This window comes from Apis florea, unplaced genomic scaffold (assembly GCF_048593485.1).
Source record: "Apis florea isolate Af1SG1 unplaced genomic scaffold, ASM4859348v1 contig_2293_pilon, whole genome shotgun sequence".
Classification (NCBI taxonomy): domain Eukaryota; kingdom Metazoa; phylum Arthropoda; class Insecta; order Hymenoptera; family Apidae; genus Apis; species Apis florea.
The window spans coordinates 1,511,490-1,530,200 of NW_028256554.1; the positions used below are offsets into that span (position 1 = coordinate 1,511,490).

Below are 18,711 nucleotides of genomic sequence, written 5' to 3' on the forward strand. Positions count from 1 at the left end.
GCATGCTAGAGAATCGTTATATGTGTCCGTCATTCACAACCACGTGTGTGTATACACGTGCGCTTTCGTTTCGTATTTATTCGCGCTTTGTTAATTTAAAAAAATTAAATTTATTATATCAATTATCGCGTATATAATACCGATAAAGAAATTTAAATTATAAATATTTATTTAAAAAACATAATATACACTTTCTCTTCTTTACATGTATAATTTTTGTACACAAGGAATGTTATTTTTTTCTTAATATATATTATATTATGTGGTGGCAAAAAGATATAGAAGACCTTTTGCAAATTGGAAAATTTCCGATCCTCCCAATTTCGATTCTCCATAAAGACGATCGACAAACGTAATTGGAACTTCTCCTATAGTGTACTTGAATTGTCTTGCTCTTACAATCATTTCCATCTGGAAGACATATCCTTTTGATACACAAGATTGTATAAGCTTTTCCAGTACATCTTTTTTATACAACCTATAATTTTAATAGTACAAGATTTATTTGTTAATTACGGAATTTATATTACAATTAATTTTAAATTACTTGCCTAAAACTTCCCGTCAAATCGCTTGCTCCTGGTCTCAACAAAAGTTGTGTCAAGAAATTTGCTCCTCTACTTATTAATTTCCTTTTGAAATCCCATCCATAAACTCCTCCACCCTGTGCGTATCTGGTACCACTAACAATATCTAGATCAAGATATCTTTGCTGTTCTATCATTTTTGGTATAAATTTGGGCTATAAAAATAAAAATACACATAACAAATAACAAATTCAACGTTATTTTTAAAGTATGCGTTTCAAGATTAAGATAATGACATGATGAGACAAATCTGCATCCATAATGACAATGAAGTTTCCTGTAGCATGTTTAATCCCATGCATATAAGCTGTGCCCAGCCCAAGTTTTTTTTCTCTTGGTCTCAAGACTATTTTGTTCTCACCGTACACATTTTGCAGCTGTTTGGCCATATCCAATGTTCCATCTGGAGAACCATCGTCTATCACGATTATTTCATAATCCAGATCGCTAGAATGTTGCATATTTTCACTTGACTGATCGATCTTTTTGATCTCGTATATATATAATTGTATAATTACACCATTTCAGAAGCAATGATTTCATTCACGTTTGAGGTTATGTCGCCACGATAGTTACCTCTCGTCCATATACTTGATAATAAGCCAAATAATTATAGGCAAATTCTCGACTTCGTTATAAGTTGGAAGTAAAATCGAATACTTGTCATTTTTCGTTAATTCTTTTATATCCTTTTTTGTCTGTTCTCTCTCGATCATGTTTGACACCAATTCGTGGCAAAGAGACGGACGAATCCTTCCTTATCAAGCGTCGCACTAACAAAACTCGTGTAATAATTCACACGAGTTTGGAAAACTTGTCAATAAAGTAGTCATATTTCAATGACGTGTCTCACGGTATTCTTTTACGTCACTACAAAACGGTACTTTCGATTTTCATTCATCGTAATCGTAAATTCGTATGAATCAATCAAATATTTGAAAGTCTGAAGAACATAGAATTTCAATTATCAACGGAGAATATCATATATAAAATAAAATATAAAACAATTTTTAAATATTGATTATATTATATTACAATTCTTACAATCTTTCGAATTGAAATTTTTTTTATGAAAACTTTTATTGAATAAAAAAATTTCCTGAAATCTCTTTTTCGTGATAAGATAGTAAGTAAAGCCTTCTTCTTAATTCAAAAGATAGAGGCCAGAAAAACCATGCGTAAAAATGGCATGGTTTTATTAAAACTGGGTCATTTATACATGAAAAATATACTTTAAGAAAGTGAAATTTGGTAATGTGACAACACATAAACATAGAATAATTAGAATTAAACTTGGTGCGAAAGTATAGCTTCCGTCGCGTGTGACAAAGGTCGACCAACCGGCGTCCCCACCACAATGAGAGGTAACAGCGAATCACGACTTCGATTCCCCCACTATCAGCCTCGAGATCCCGTGGAGCAGCCGCTGTCTCGAAGCAAACGACGCTCCTCGCCGCACTCTTCGGTCGTCTACGGACCTAGAGTGTTCGTTCTGTTCATCGTACCGGTGTGGTCAGCGTGTATCTTTGCGATTTGATCAACGTGTCGTCGGTACGTAAACCGGTGAAAACGTTGTGTAGAAGATTTGCACGTGTGAGTCACATTCGAATTCGCTTATTTGAAATTTGCGTGCGATTATCGCAAAAGAAAGAGGCGGATTCGAAAAGATCTGTCGGCAATCAATCTTTCGAGGATTTGCGAAATCTTCCGTGGGTGTGTACGCGTGTGCATGTGTTCTGTGAACGTAGAGAGTGTGACTACCGCGGGTGATCGTTTCCGATCGAAAGCTTCGTACCGATTAATATTCTCTCGCAACAACTCGTGATCGCAACAGCTCGTTGGCGTATCTTGATAAAATCTTGATTAGGTCGATGTACCCGGAGAGTTGGATCGAAAGAAACTGACAAGTCGGTTGTTTCATCCCAAAATACGAAATAATTATAAACGCAGAAAGACGCAGCACGCGATTCCTTACCACTGCAGCAATCGGTTAATCGTACGATGCAATTACAAAACGATTCAACGGATATTATTGGAAAATATTCATTGTTCGCGAATGATACATCTTTCCGCGAATCTTTTCTCGACGCAAAAAGGAGTGGAGATGTTTACCGAAAGAAGATCAGACAAAAGTTTATCCGCGTCGCGTGCAAGGGTGGTGACCTTACTCGAAGTCAGATAGACATTGTGGATGGCCCAGATCTATCGGTCGTAGCATTAACGTCAAGATTAATTATACGAACAATGACACGGTGATATTAATTTATTCGCAATTTGTCTCCGCGTCTGCATCTTCTAGTTGAGATTCGTGGCAACGGGAAGCACGAGAGTAGTATTTCTGGTCCAGATAGTGGGCCATGCCGAGTTTTATAGGGGCGGGGGGTGGGTTTTCCAGATTTAGCGAAGGCTGACGGAGGAGAATCGGGCAGGCTGGCCAAGCAAGCGGACTGGTTCGGGCAAATACCAGCCAGCATGGCGTACGCTGCACGAGGGGTAGATTGGTCCGCTCCGCACCCTGCGATCAATAAACCCACCGAGAGGGAGCAGCTCCGTGACGAGCCGCACTACTCCGTGCTTCGCTGCTTCTCTCTCTCTCTCTCTCTCTCTCTCTCTCTCTCTCTCTCTCTCTCTTCCTTTCTCCATCCCATTTCTCCATCTCTCTTCCTCTCCTCCGTCCCTCTTCTTGCTTCTCTTGCGTCGTTCCGTCTCTCCCGTTCACTTCTCTTCTTCCTATCTAACCAACATGCTATCAACGATTCAGCACGTGCACGCTGTATCACCGGTGCTTTTGAAAAACGAGCGGCAACGTGTTCCAGGGATTATCACGAGCCGACGGATGCTAAAGGCTTCGTGCACTTTCAGTTTTCATGCATTGATTTCCTTTTTTTTTTTCCTCCTCCTCCTCCCCTCTCTTCCCTTCTTTTCTTTTTATCCCTTTTCTTCGTTTTCGGCCGCTTCGCTTTTTAACTCGCTTAAAAAACGTTGACGCGCACAGGCCTCGTAATTTCGTGGCCGAAAAGGCTCGGGGCCAATCTTTTCCTCCAAGATCTTCATCCCAGATTCGAATAAGGCTCCATTCACGTACACGCTTCTTTTTATTTCCGCCACAAGACACGCAAACACGCGTTTCTTTGATACGCACGTGCAAGATATCGGTCGTATGAGAATGTAAAGATAGAGGGAACTATCAAGTACGACCGATGACGTGTTCCGCTTCCGCTTAATGGCTTTGCAACCGATCGCATGACAATCTCCGCGGCGGCCTCGAAAAAAATTCCCGTAGCGTTGATGGATGAAGCAGCCGGCCTTGAACCGTGCAAAGGTCGTTCGAACCAAACACCAAAAACGTTTTGTTCTCGTCGGTGGCGCGCGTATAAAAGGGAAACTGGCGTGTTGTATCCTGTAAAAATTTTAGATTTTTTTTTTTTTTTTTGGATCCTTTTTCCTCTCGTCACGCTATACGACGTGTAGGCGTGGCTGTTGCGATCCAACGGTGCACGTGGCTCTTCGGTGAAATTCGGCCGAGTTCAATTCAATTTCAATCAAGCTCGCGTGTTTTTCTGTGTGAATCCTCAGGTGAGAATCAGTGCGATCAAGGAAGACAGGATCAGAATGTGGCTCGATCCTCCAGGAGGAGGGTGTAATATACCCACTTATCTAACGACGATGCTGCTCTTGGCTGTTCTGGCATTGACGAACGGTGAGTCAACTAGTCGTAAAAAAAAAAAAAAAAAAGAGAGAGAGAAAAGAACAATATCAATATTGCAACGTGAGCGACCGTGAATTCGAGATCGTTGAGATGAGAATGGATCTCGAGATCGTGATGCAACAATGTCGTGGAAGTGGTGGTTGCGTTATTATTAAAGATAAGGCAGCGAGCATCTGCGTTATATCTCCACCATCTAATCGTCTATGCATCGAATACGTGTAACATGTAACGCCGTGAGGTCAGCAGCTGACGCAGTTAGTCGTGTTTCGGATGAAGCAGCACGTTCTTTGAAACGAGTGCCCCATCAATGAAAAAGAACGAATAGGGAAGAAAGAGACGGAACGAGTTTTGCAATTGTCTTAAATTAATACGAATTGATCGTGAAATTCGAGACTTTGGATCGTTTCTCACACGTCCTTGATTTAATAGACAATTTAAAACATGTCTTCTTCGTCACGTTTCCTCTTAGCAGATCGATACTGTTGCAACGAGAGAATCGTCCTTCCGTGTCCTTCTTTTCTTTGTGATTGGAAAAAAAAAAAAAAAAAAGGAATTTCGTTCCCTTGGGGAGTAATATAGGGCAGATGGGAAATCTAGCTAGACGGATGCAATCTCGAGTTGCTTCGTTTCGAATCCGTGAGCTCGTGAAAGGTCGACGAGAGAGGCGTAGGTAGAAACGGAGCACGGACTGCAGCTGCCGAAGAAAAGATCGAGGGGAGAAGGAGGAAACGAAGGGAAAGGAACAGCTGCTGCTGTTCCAAGAACGGACACCCGTGCTCGAAAGAGAATCGTAGCTGGCTCGAGTACCGTGCCTCGCCAGGTGAATCCTTTGATTTAGTCGCGTTTTTTCCAACACGAGGCGATGGATTCGTTGGACTTTTTTTAATAAAACGCAGAAAGAAAAAGGGAGAAAGGAGAGGATAAAAAGATCGCGGAGAAAGAAAGAAAGAAAGAAAGAAAAAAAAGTAGTCGGTGTTACGAAGCGGGAGAGTCAGCTTTCCTCCAAAAATAGTCTCAAGAACTAAATCGAAGAAACCAACGGAACCTGTACTTGACCTAAAAGTCGAATGCAAGATTTTGAATGATAATTATTTTCGTTTCTTGCTACTCGAAATGCCGAAATCAAAGGATTAATCCGTTGAAAAAAGTAACTACTTAAAAATTTTCGAATAAAGTTACTTTAAATAATTAAAATGCTTAAATAATCTATTAAAATCGATCCGTTTCTCTCGAACGTTTGGCATTTCAATTATTTTCAATTATTATTACGATAAATTACCGAAGTAGTAACTTATTAGAAAGTAATTTTATTCGTAACTTCAATTATTAAATTTTACCCAATTGATTGTCGTCAATCATTTTTTCGCGACGCATTTATCGACACCCGTGTCTCGATGAATTGTACGAACAGAGGAGTCGAGAAAAAAGAAAAAAAAAAAAAAACGATTTTCGACCACGGAACATTTTAAAACTCTTTCCTTCTCCTATTATTATTATTATTATGATCGTCACGATGTTTCGAGTTCCAACATGCGCGCATGCGTGGAAGAATAAGCGCGTGAATCACACGCGCATCATTTCCATCGTGCGAACGGGAATACACGGCACACCGGTGTACATTATAGCTAGGTATATATCTCTTTGTTGGAAATATATATTGGATTTAGCGTGTCCGAACGTGTTTCAAAGCTTGCCTATATATAGATTACAGAACGGTTATCGACCGGGAAGAATCTCGTCTTTGATCGTGGGCGCGTAACGAGCCGCAACTTAACGAAAAAACACTTTTACACATCGGGTTTATCGGGTCACCGATCGATCAATATTTCTTTCTTTCTTTCTTTCTTTCATCCTCCTCTCTCCTTGTGCAAAAGCGTTTCGTTAATGGACAAGCTGTTCATTCACTCGTTGCAACAGAAGCGTCGTGTATTTTGTAACGCAAAAAAAAAATACTTTTCTCCGTTCCACGCATAATATAAATCTATATATACAATATACACGAGCGCTGCCATAGAAGTGTCGAATCGGATTACGGGAAAACGTAAGTCGAGGATAAAATGCGCTTTGTCGAGAAATCGCGGCTGAGGGCAGGCACAAGGGCGCGGAAAGAAATTTCAGATAAAGAAGAAAAATTCGAAACACCTGTTCCCTCCTTCTGTGTGCGCAGCTCGTTCCCTCGGTTCGGGATGCCTCGATAACCGGTTCTCCGTGACTTGGATTTTACACAACGGCGCTGCGTTTATCCGTCCTCGTCGTAAAACGTGGTTATAAAATCGTACGTAAATGGAACGAGGGATTGTTGTGTAATCGGGAACGCGCGGAAATCTCGAGATTTAAAATAAATACGAGCGAATCGGAAGAAGAATAATCGATCGACCGAATAGGGAGAGAATGAAAGAGGGGAGAATTTGTAGCGCGAATTCGAACCCCTTTTGGATGGCTGGAAATCTCCGAGGCGGAAAAGGAATCACGCATTGCCGTCTCTCCCTTATGGTCACGTGACGTCGATAGCATATTATTCAATAGCAGGCCGGCAACCTGTTGTTTGCTGCAATTGGCGACGCGCCAATTGAACGTGGGTGTCGCGTATCCTGGCCCGGACGGATGATAAGCGAGGCTGAAAGACACGCAGCAAAAGTTCCTTGTGCCGTTGACAGTTTCGATTAATCAGTTCCCTTCGATGGCCGCGTTGCAAGTGGCACGAAGAGAACAAGCCGGCGGGTTTCCGTTTGATCGAGATTGCGATGTAGATGCAGATCTTCGAACAGATCTTGTTCCTCTTTTTCCCGCAGTGGCTTGCGCCGAGGATGAATCAATGGGACCCGTATTCGTCAAGGAACCACCAAACCGAGTCGACTTCTCGAACGGAACCGGAGCTGTCGTCGAATGCCAGGCAAGAGGAAACCCCCAACCGGATATCATTTGGGTTCGTGCAGACGGAAGCGCTGTTGGGGATGTTCCTGGACTCAGACAGGTAGATAATACGAATTGAAAACGGAAGCAATTTATTCCCTTTTTCGTTACATCGACTCTTCCACGTGTCGAGTCGATCATTTACGAGCGTCGATTAATTCTTTTTGCCAGGTCTTGCCGAACGGAAATTTGGTCTTCCCCCCTTTCCGCGCCGAGGATTATCGTCAAGAGGTTCATGCTCAGGTTTACAGCTGTCTGGCGCGTTCCCCAGCAGGTTCAGTTCACAGCCGAGATGTTAACGTGAGAGCCGGTAAGTGGTTGTCCTCTTCTCCTCCAAAGTTACGGCGGGAAGCATCGCCGTCGCCTGGCCATCTGTCACTTTTCTTACGGGACAACGAGGCGAAAGGCTTCGTGATTGATCGATATAAAAAAAAAAAAAAAAAAAAAAAACGAAAGCGTCTTGCTGTTGTCAAAGAAAATAAGAGAAAAATCGCAAACCGTAACCGTAACGTATTCTTTCTTCTTCTTCTAAATTTTTCTTAGAAAAGACGAATTTTTATCATTGAATATTGACAATTTTCTATCGAAATTTATTCTTCCGTTTAACCCTTTCGCTACTACGACGAGCGATTGTACGATCCGAGTTATCGAGTATCTTTCTCTGGAAATATAGCATCGATATTTTGTTTTTATCATCAATTTTTTTTTTTCTTTCAATCAACACCTCGAATTATAAGACGCTCACGATTCTTCTCGAGCACCGTGCACACGTATTGATGCGGCGGCGTCGTTCAACGGTGGGGAATGGAGTTTGTAGCGAAAGGGTCAATTTAAAAAAAAAATTGGCCAGGCGACGGGACACCTAAAAAAACCAGTTTTCTTTCCAGCTGTTTAGAAACAGCGAACGAGGTTGCTATGACGAATACGAACTTTTGGGTCGATACTTTGCAATACGTATCGCGACACGTACGGTGAGCATACGATTATCATCAGTGGCAATTGTCGGACGAGAAAAATTAGCACCTTTCACCACGCGAGTAATCGCTGCCGCCGCCGTTGTGTTCTTGCGTTGTTGTTGACGCCCCTCGTCGGTCTCTGCTACCCCCTTTTTCTCTCACGATTTTACCTCCTCCGATTTCTCTCTCGTGTTAAAAATTAATCCGCAATTAATTCGCGCGTGCATCGTTGACCCAGTTTTGCACGACCCACTTACAAGGGGCGCAGAGTATTAGCAGAGTGCCGTGGAGTAGCAGCACGAAATATTCGAAATGGGGAGGGAGGAGGGGGGAGAGGGGAACGGAGAGGTCGGAGGGCGGCGTTTACTCTCTCGCTTTTACTTTTGATCGTAAAAAAAAAAAAAAAAAAAAAAAAGAAAAGAAAAAAAGGAAAATTAAAATCGTTGTCGCAGTTGTGGCGCAATACTACGACACGGACGTGAACAAGGAGTACGCGATCCGTGGGAACAGCGCGATTTTGAAGTGCGTCGTTCCGTCGTTCGTCGCCGATTTCGTCAAGGTTTTGTCCTGGCATACCGATCAGGGAGAGGAGTTCGTGCCAGGCGACGATTACGGTAGATCCCTCGCGCCGATCTTTTCCGCTCTAGTCGAGCAGATCGTTTTTTCTTTCGTCGAACGAGGGAGGGAGAAAAGAGGGGATAGGATTTTAGGTTGGAAAAAGCGTGGATCGTAATCGATGCATGCGCACGCGAGAATATCGTCGACCAGCCTCGTTAACGTTCCTACCAGCTCGTTATTTCTATCGGGGGAGAAGCGTGGTGGCCCAAATAATTGGAGCGCATCGTCGACATCGACGTCAGAGAGAGACGTTCCTCTCCCACCTCTCCCCTCCCTCCGTCTCCCTCTTACACCCTTCGCTTCGCTTTCTCCTCTTTTCCCCCTACCCCATCCCAGTGTCCGTTGACTGGCGTGTAGTTTTTTCTACGCGTATGCCCGCCCGCACATGCGTAGAACACACGGGCGCGCGTATATACACAGAGTCGCGAAAGTGAATCGTTCGACGCTCGCTCCTCCTGGATCCTCAAACCTCTTTTCTAAGCTCTCTGTCTGTCTCTCTCTCTCTCTCTCTCTCTCTCTCGCGCGGCTGCGGTGTAAGATACCGTGTCCCACCGAATCGATCTGCTCGACGACCGGCTAAGAATACGTCACCGCAAAGGGGAAGCTGTCGTCAACGTCGTGCGTTACAATTCGTTCGTACGGATCCTTTCGTTTCTAACGTATTACACGCGTTATATTGGTACACACGTCATCGATGGAAAACCGCATCGAAACGCTGTATATATATACAGGGAACAATGATGAGATGATCGATAATGCCACGGTTAATTTCAGATTTCGCACGGCTCGTGTGTATTAATCGGTTTAAACGCGCGCCTCATTTCCGTCTGTATATATATATTGTAGTGGTACACCAGTATTATCAGTCGGAAGTAAACAACGAGTACGTGATACGCGGGAACGCGGCTATTCTCAAGTGCAGCATACCAAGCTTCGTTGCGGAGTTCGTTCAAGTAGTTGGCTGGCAGGACGATCAAGGCAACTCTTTTAATCCGGACGGGAAGAACGGTAGGATGGTGTGGGATGATTCTAGCTAACTGGCGGCGATCCGTCAACGTCGTACGAAAGAGCGATCGATCGTTCGCTCGAAATGTTTCCCCGACGATCAAAAGCCACGACGTTGATACGCGCGGCGTTAAATTAAATAGAGAAGTCTTCCTTCAGCAGGAGACTCACTTATAATACTTACTCTCGTCTCTACCAGTCGTCACTCAATACTACGAGGCGGAGGTCGTGTCCGAGTACGTGATACGCGGAAACGCAGCCATCTTGAAGTGCACCATACCCAGCTTCGTCGCGGAATTCGTGTCGGTCGATTCCTGGGTGGGAAGCGACGGTTCGACCTTCAAGCCGACCAACGACTACGGTACTACCTTCCTCCCTCCTTTATCCCCCCGTTTCCAACTAAAAGTTGAAAGTGGCACGTGGTAATAATTCGTTTCCGGCCGCTGCGGTCTGGCGGCAGTTGAACGGCGGCGGCAACGCGAACAAGGGTTAATGAACCATCTCCTATCTCGCGCGCCTCGGGATTACACCATTCCCAGAAGAAAATAACCACCATAACTCGATTACCAGCCGTTACGTCTCTTCGAGTTTTTCGTTATCGACACGCCGTTTCCCTTTCGCGTTCGAGAAGGAAGGGATCTCGTCTTCGCCACTAGAGTCTCTGTTTTCCGTGCAGTCGTCACGCAGCCGTATCAGCCGGAAATTCTCACCGAGTACGTGATCAGGGGGAACAGCGCGATCTTGAAGTGCAGCATACCAAGTTACATAGCGGAGTTCGTTACGGTCGAGGCGTGGATCAGGGAGGACGGAGAAGTGTATATCCCGGAGGATCCAGCTGTCGGCCAGCAGGGTATTGCGCATGAGAGGATCTCGCACGGCGAATCCCCTCCTCGTCCCTGCCTCGCCCCCTCTGAAACGATCGAAATCTTTTAAATTTTTAACCCTTCGCGCTCCAACGGCGATTCGACGCGATTCGACCCGGGAGGTGAGAATTTTAAAATATCGCGAATAGATTCCTAAGCTCTTTATAATCTTATAAAGCGTCCAATCGTTGGATTTTTTTATTTGAAAATTAGATCAAAGTTTGATCGTGGCGATAGATTACAAATATTATTTTCAGAGTTGAGTTCGATTTGTTGAATAACGAAATTATTTCTATTCGTTGAAAAATTAACGATACAATATTAAAATATAAAAGTTTTATACGTGCGCGAAATCATTTCGATCAAGTTCGTTTCAGCTAAAAGATTCACCGAACGGGAAATTTGAAATTCGACCTGGAGTGCTGAAGGGTTAATAAACGGCTGTTACTCGAAAAGGAGATGAATTTATCGATCGAGGTAGGCACGGGGATAGGCTCGTTCGATTTTCGACTATCTTATCTAATCTGCAATTTGCGCCGCGTTAACTTTCGTACGCCCACGTACGTAGTCTGTGCACACCTCTGCGTACGATCGTTGATCCTGTGCCGTTTGTGCCCGCGCGGGCAGTCGTTTCGCAGTTCTACGTCACCGAGGCCGAGAACGAGTACGTGATACGGGCGAACAGCGCGATCATGAAATGCAAGATACCGAGTTTCGTGTCCGAGTTCGTTCAGGTGGATCAATGGGTGGCCGACGATGGAACGGTTTACACGAGCGGAGAGGATTACGGTAGGCGGAGTGATCACACGACTTCTGTTGTTTTACGATTACTTTTCTCTCGCCGATCTCCAATTTCAAAAAATTCATCGTCTCGCGTTTCTCCTTCCTTCTTCCCTCTCCCCTCTTCGTAACGAAAGAGCGCGCGAAACGGGGAAGAAAATGTTTCACGTTTCACGCTCCCTGGGGAAAATGCGCGTTGCAGTGGTCCAGCAATTCTACGAGACGAGGGTCATCGACGAGTTCGTCTTGCGCGGCAACACGGCAACCTTGAAGTGTCTGGTGCCGAGCTTTGTGGCGGATTTCGTAGACGTGATCGAGTGGCTGGCTGTCGAGGACGGATCCACGTACTCTGCCAACAGCCAAGAAGAAAAGGGTACTCTCTCTCTCTCTCTCTCTCTCGTCTCGATTACTCGAGAAGATATTTAGCGAGACCGCGATGAGCACTTGGGCTTCGTTCCCTCCCCCCTCCCTTCCTCCCCCGATCGATCAATCGAACAATCGTTCCGTCCCCCTCCCCCGATCGAGAGGCCCGGTAATGGAAAGAGGCGTTAATTTCCTTATTTACCCTCGGTTTCCTTCGATCGGACAATTTTCCCCTAGAAAGAAGAAATCGTCCAATTCCATTTTCGTTTCGCACGAAAATATACAACGAGCGTATAAGCAACTCGATTTGACCGCCTAGCCCAGACCAGCCAGCCAGCCCAACCGGACCGTTTTAATGGAATTAATAAATGGAATTACCAGCGTGCTCATCATCCCTCGGCTCGATTACGCTTTGCCCGCTCTCAGGAAGGACGCGTTCGGAGGAACGACGGTTGACGATTGACGTGGCGGCGATGGATTTGCATTGTCGAGAAATGCAAAACTTTACCACCATTATACGCAAGCTGTTCGATGGGGGAAAGCGACGGAGCGGAGCGGAGGCAGAGCGTGCGGCTGGCAGTGGCCTCGTTACTCGCCGCGATCCGACCGGATTAGGTTAACTCGGATTAATCGAGGCCGTAGAGCGCGAATTAAACGCGACCGCGGACAGGACGATCCACTTTCGTTCGGGTGACGATCGAGCGCGAAAGGTAATAGGTAGACCGCGATCCGATGGAATTTGTTTCACGGCCTCGGGTGTCGATCGCGAGTATCCATTTCTGCGTTTTCTATCGGGACAGATCTAATCCCGTTTATCGAGCGGAGGGCGATGCTTGCACGAAGATATCGATTGTAACGTAAATTACGTAAAATTATTACTCAAAGTATAACTCACTTCGTTTATTATAACTGAAGTCAGACTTCACTAGAGAAAATGGCCAATACTTTGTTTATAGGATGTTTCTTCGTATATTTGGCTTTAATGACTTTTTCTCAACGAGATTCCAACCGACGTATTCACATTTTTATAGAACTTCATGGTTTTAGCGCGATGAAATTCTTTGTATACTAGCGCGATTACAGATTTTCTTGAATATTTTACTTTTTAAAAGCAACTGTAAATGGTGAAGCAAATAATGGTTGGTGAAATATCTGATTGTGATGTAGGATGTTGCTGTTATCTCCTCGTTTCAGGAAAGAATAATGAATTATTCTCTTTACCATAACTTTTTTCGGTCGTAATGATCGTATAGTATTCTCATTTCTCGTCATAGGTTATAATTCTATTAAAAAATGGACTTTTACTGTTTTTCAAGTTTTACGCGATAATCACACTTCCAAACTTTTGATCTTTTGTCAGTTGATACGCACTTTTCTTTTTCACTTTATCCATTGCACCAAATGTCTGAAAACACGTCATACGTTTAACTCTTTCACTTTGGTTTTCGATTTCTCGATCTTCGTTTAATATAGATTTCGGTTTACTTCATTTTCAAAATTCTCATTTCCAGACCCGAATTTTTGAAATCATCACCGAACAGTCCTCTTTCATCGATAGAACTTTCCCGAAAGTTAACCTAATATTTCGATATAACTTAGCGGTCCAACTTAACCTCGCAAACAAGAATAACATTCTACTCGTTCGTTAACACCGTATCATTCACTTCTCAAAAAACTTCTCTTAAACCAATACAAAAAAGAATTTATTACACGAAGTAAATACAAGAGGACAACGCGAAAACACGCTAAGCGAAATACAGGTTAAGTAGAGTTTACAAGTCGCGACTTTACAAGTTCGAAAATTGGCAACTTCACGCGGTACAATCTAATATATATTCCGTGTTCCGTAAAACACTCGATACGTTTATTCTGTTCGATCGTAGACTCGAATCAGGCGAGTAACAGCACTTCTGCACTTTTCCATCTTTGCCATCTTCTCCTGAACGAAGCGTTTCACATGTGGTTGCGCCGTTCCATTTGCCATTAAAGGTTATAAAATAGGGCGGTAGAAATACGTTTCGTGTCAAATATTTGTCGTTCAACCCGGATGGCGGACGAACGAGCGCGGCTGAAATGAAACGGTTTGGAAAACCGGCACGTTTGCTCGGCCCCGTTCCGTGATTTCGGATTAGATTAAGCCGGACTAATCAAACCGGCGAGGAAATTGATGTCCGCCGGCTAGCCTAATTTCCATTGGGTGGAGAGAGAAGCGACGTCATGCTCTCGTCGTGTGCTTCGCCGTTTGCGGCGACTCGTGGTTCATTGAAATTTTAATCGGCTGGATCAAAGCAGTCGATCGACAAACCAATTCTCTCTCTCTCTCTCTCTCTTCTCTCTCTATGTATATGTGTATATATATATATATTCCCTGTTTGTCACGCTTTCATTCCAGTGGTCGCCCAATACTTCGAAGTTCAGGTTTACGATCAGTTCGCGATCCGCGGGAACGCGGCAATTTTCAAGTGTCAGGTTCCATCGTTCGTCGTCGACCACGTGGACGTAGTGGGATGGATCGATTCGAACGGCGGCAGTTACGTGGCCGATGGACAGTCATACGGTATCGATCGCGAGCATGGACGGAGAAAGAGATTGGCTAATATTCGCTCCTTCGTCGTTGCGTTCGTTCTTCGATTCGTGCGATGAATGCGGAGGGGGGGGGGAAGGGGGAAGAACGATGGATCGGATAGAATCGGTTTCGCGATAGAATACGTGGGGCGGGGGAGGGGGAGGAGGAGGGCGGTTGATAACGCTCTCGAACGATCGCTACTTTGAAAAGCTACGCCGTTAAGCGTCGCACGAATTCTCGAACCGGCGATCGCAACGATCGATCGATGTATCACGGATACGAGGGTGTATGTAGATGTGCGGCTTATGGTAAAACCGGAAACCGGTGTCTGGTTGCAGTTGTCGGGCAGCGGTATGCAGTGAACGTGATGGACGAACACGTCCTTCGGGGGAACGCCGCAATTATCAAGTGTCACATACCGAGCTTCGTCGCCGAATTCGTCGAGGTTGACTCTTGGATCGAAGACGAGACCACTGAAATATACCCTAGCACCGATTACGGTACCAAGATTAAACAGAAATATAAAAAAAAAAAAAGAGAGGAAACGATGAAACTTTTCTTTTTTTCATCCTTTTTCATTATCTATGCTCGCGAGACTTCTTTTCTCTTTCTCTCTCTCTCTTTTTCTCTCTTTCTATCGAACGAAAACGTTGGTAAGTTTGTTCCATTTAGTGGCGTGTATAGGAAAAAAGATGGAGAGAGAAAGAGAGAGAGAAACGGACGTTAGCTTTCCATTCACAATCACGCGGAGGAACGCGGTCGTGAACCAAACGTTTTCAAGGATTCTCTCCCCCAGGCATCGACCGGGGGTTATCGCTCGTCTAATAAAACAGTAGCCGTATAATATCCTCTGCTGCGGATCCTGTGTTCCGTTCGAGCAGAGAAATTCGCTCCCTCGATTCGTACGCATTCGAACGGAGACACGCAACAGGTACGATCGCCATTGTGAGTCGCCACCGCGATTGCAATTACTGAGGAGGGAGGGAGGATTGGGGAGGGGAGGGGAGACCGGAAATCGGCCTCTACGAGAACAGATTGCGACCTGTGGAGGATGTAGCAGGATGCGTCGAGACAGTCACGAGTAAATAAGAATACGAATAAGAAGAAAAAAAAATCGTGCGATGCGTCGTAGCTATTTCTCTCACTCTCTCTCTCCTCCCTTTTCTCTCTCTCTCTCATTCGAGAACACGTTCGTTCCATCGGCCTCCAATTTCGATCGAGCGATCGACGATAAGAATCGACGCGTGGCAAATGACGAGATGGAGAATTCGAAATAATCCGGATGCCCCTCGTTTCGGCGAATATTAAACGGCGAATTATCGTTGAAATTGTTCGTACGACGTTGACTGCCGCTGCTCGCGCTGTCCCAGACTTCCCCTCCTTCCCCGAAATTCTTTTTCACGGTTCTCCCCTCCACTGACAACTCTCACGCATTTCCCTTCTTTCCCCCTAGTGTGCGACTACTTATGTATCCAGAATATATGTGTGCGGTTGTGGTTGCTTTTTTTGTGTAGTTGCTTTTCTCGCGTAGCCGTCGATTGCATGTATCGGGCTCGTTCGTCGGTGGGTTATTTCATAGCCGGAAGTCACCGAGAGGAATCGTAAACGTGTGCATCACGTGGATCGAATACCGATCGAATACGACTTTTAATCCTTTATTCGTGTCGATTTTTCTCCTTTTCTCTTAATATAATCGAAGAATATTAATAAAGAATTCATTTTGCAAACGTACAATAAACGCGTTTAAACTTTAACGATCGAATATTATTATTATTACCTTACCTTAATTCGATCGTACGACTCGTTAAACGGATACCGTACGTAAATGTATTTAATGATGGATAAAATTAAAGCCAGTTTCGAGCGTGGGAGGGGAAAGGATTAAAAGGATTAAAGGGGATATCGGGTGGATGGAAGCTATCCTGCTGCGCAACGCGTCCAGGACAATGCAAACTCGATATTCCCTCGTGTTTGACGAGCGGGCCCGAAACGAATTCGGTCGAACGTTGAAAACGTTATACGAGATGAATGGATAAAATAGTTCAACGTTCAACTTTACCGACCAGTAGTGAGCGCATGCGGGCCAATGTGTTAAATCAAGACGGCATTGTACTCGTCCAATCCACACACGTGGTACGAGTATCGTGCGGTCGTATATCGGGGATAATTGAATATTTCTGATCCGTATCTGATATCAATTTCGTTCTACGGGCCGATTAAAACGTCGCTCCTCGATTAAACTGTTCCAATATATATATATATATATATAAAATCGATAATCTGGAACGTTCTTTCCGATAAGTCAATTATCCCTGGTTAGAAAGTTGCACGTATTTTTTGTCCGATAAAAAGAGGGGCGAGAAATAATCACTTGTACGACTCGAACAGATGGAAAATACTTGGTACTGCCTTCCGGGGAGCTTCACATTCGCGATGTTGGACCCGAGGACGGATACAAGACTTACCAATGCCGCACCAAGCATAGACTGACCGGAGAGACGAGGCTGTCGGCAACCAAGGGACGACTCGTCATTACCGGTAAGTGAGGAGCAACGAGACAAGAAACGATCGAGTTTCATCCTCGTCGAAATCACGATTCTGATTTACCGTTAATTCCCTTCTCATCTCTCTTTTTCTTTTTCTTTTTTTTTCTCTCTCTAAACATCGTTCGAGACGCGGACAACACAGGTCCGTGATCGACAACAATTATTTATCATCAGAGAGTAAAAACAATCTTGTTGTTGGACAAAATGCAAAATGTCTACTCGCGTGTCTATTAACGGAAATCAGAATCGTGTTTTTTAGTTTCGAACCTGGACAACCGCGGGCGAGTGGATTAATTTTCGTTTTCAATTTGCAATTTGCGGATTACGATCGTGTGTTTTCGTTTCGCGTATCCGTTTTCTATATTCTTTCTTTTTTCCTTTTTTTTTTTCTTTTTTTTTTCTAAATCGATAAACCGATTCTCGCATCGCCAATCTATCGTCGCGCGACAGATAAACGCGAGCATGTAAACGAGGACTCTTTTGCTATGTAAATCGGGCCCCCGCATACGCGATACCGAAACCGTGTCGCAGCCCGGTCTCTAACTATCTCTTTTATCTCGCGAGCCGTGTCGGGAAACTTTGGTCTAGGTTCGAAACTGTTTACCGAGGCAATTGATTTTCCCCCGTAAAACCAGTGTAACCAGACCAGTTGAGCGTTCAATTAGAGCGGTACAATTAAGCGTAATCAAGCGATTACATTTTATATATATATATCGTAGTAACCTTGGAAAATCGATTGCCTCGCGAAGTAGATATCGATGTACGATCTTTTTGAAAGTCCAACCAGTTTCATCGAATCTGATTCTTAATTTCTAAATAATAAATATTAATAATCGCGAGGAGAATCGCTCGTTGGATGAAGAAATGTTAGAATCAATCTATTCGATCTTATCCTCGAATAGATGGAATCATCGTGGATGGAAACTATGGGATGAAAGTGGTTGGAAAAACCTGAATGCTGGGACAGGGTACCCCTGCGGGCACGCGCCACCGCCCGCCCATGATTTGACTCTTGGCATGATCGGTGAATATTCGGAAAATACTATACATATATATATATATATATGTATATGTATATGTATAGAGAGAAAAAAATGAAAAAAAAAAAAAAAAAAAGAAATGTATCGCAAAAAAGTAAAGAGACAAATCGAACGGGAAAAAATTGTTCAAATTCTCTCGACGCTTTGCGGCGCCCTCACGCGATCTCCGGGCTCTGTCCTTCGCTCTCGCGCGGTAAGTGAAACGTCACTCACTCTTAACTCTCTATCTCATAACGAGACGCATCGAAAAACAACGTGGAGGAATATAGACGTCATTTTTTTTCTTCGCATCGAATCGGCGCGATTCCCTCGTCGAATCCGCTGTTGGGTGCACACAACTGTTCGAAGCAATCGAAACCTCCTCAGGCCAACCTCACGTCAATCCACCCGAAGGGAGAGCGATCACCCGAATCGAACGACTCTCATCTAGATTTCGTTTTGGGAGGCAGAACCCGTGGGCAGCGTTCGGCCAAAGTTTCCTTCGATGGACAACATTAACGGGCTTTCCACGGAATCGAAGGGCAACTTGCCGCTTCTCTGCCCCGCCCAAGGATTCCCGGTACCGGTTCATAGGTACGACACACACGCACACGCACGCACGCACACACCTCTGACACGGTCGAAGGAACGGGACGAAAATTGTCGAGGCTAGGATAGGATTCGTGTTTTGGAGCCTGCCTCCCTCGGGGATTCCCTCGCGCGATGCAATCGTTGGAGAAATGATGGTTGTTGTCACGCAGAACCGGTGGGCAGCGTCCGGCCAAA

General features: G+C 44.5%; 2 protein-coding genes and 1 long non-coding RNA gene across 14 annotated transcripts in view; 1 reads left to right on the forward strand and 2 right to left on the reverse strand.

The window, feature by feature from the left end:
• Positions 1–151: 151 nt before the first annotated feature.
• Positions 152–1,621, reverse strand: Dpm1 (Dolichyl-phosphate mannosyltransferase subunit 1). 2 transcript variants are annotated; one of them, XM_086903891.1, is made up of 4 exons: positions 1,106–1,621; positions 824–1,034; positions 552–742; positions 152–478 (listed from the first exon to the last, which is right to left on the reverse strand). In XM_086903891.1, exons 1-4 carry the CDS (start codon positions 1,108–1,110, stop codon positions 259–261), a joined length of 627 nt encoding a protein of 208 aa, XP_086760017.1. In that variant the 5' UTR covers positions 1,111–1,621; the 3' UTR covers positions 152–258. The 2 variants fall into 2 exon arrangements, with proteins under 2 accessions (XP_086760017.1, XP_003690017.1); XM_003689969.3 differs by having other exon boundaries at positions 1,164–1,608.
• A 388-nt stretch (positions 1,622–2,009) lies between these two features.
• Dscam1 (Down syndrome cell adhesion molecule 1) overlaps positions 2,010–18,711 on the forward strand; it is a 58,427-nt gene continuing 41,725 nt past the window's right edge. For 7 of the 11 annotated variants that reach the window (XM_086903866.1, XM_086903867.1, XM_086903870.1 and 4 more), the window contains exons 1-6: positions 2,010–2,138; positions 4,164–4,287; positions 7,089–7,270; positions 7,381–7,519; positions 10,465–10,638; positions 16,749–16,898. In XM_086903866.1, the coding sequence (XP_086759992.1) occupies positions 4,200–4,287; positions 7,089–7,270; positions 7,381–7,519; positions 10,465–10,638; positions 16,749–16,898 (733 nt within the window). In that variant the 5' untranslated portion in view covers positions 2,010–2,138; positions 4,164–4,199. The other 4 variants (XM_086903876.1, XM_086903872.1, XM_086903874.1 and 1 more) reach the window with 4 other exon arrangements.
• LOC147658224 (uncharacterized) lies at positions 10,813–13,432 on the reverse strand. The gene is made up of 3 exons (XR_015290859.1): positions 13,016–13,432; positions 12,690–12,909; positions 10,813–11,780 (listed from the first exon to the last, which is right to left on the reverse strand). It is a non-coding gene; the product is annotated as an uncharacterized LOC147658224 (long non-coding RNA).

What these genes read in the sequence shown, in the direction of transcription:
- Dpm1 (XM_003689969.3), bottom strand. Translation starts at nt 1,303, where the DNA reads ATGATCGAGAGAGAACAGACAAAAAAGGATATAAAAGAATTAACGAAA. An exon ending in ATGCAGATTTGTCTCATCAT is followed by an intron (nt 743 to 823) that starts GTCATTATCTTA and finishes TTATTTTTATAG; the next exon opens with CCCAAATTTATACCAAAAAT. An exon ending in GATTTGACGGGAAGTTTTAG is followed by an intron (nt 479 to 551) that starts GCAAGTAATTTA and finishes TTAAAATTATAG; the next exon opens with GTTGTATAAAAAAGATGTAC.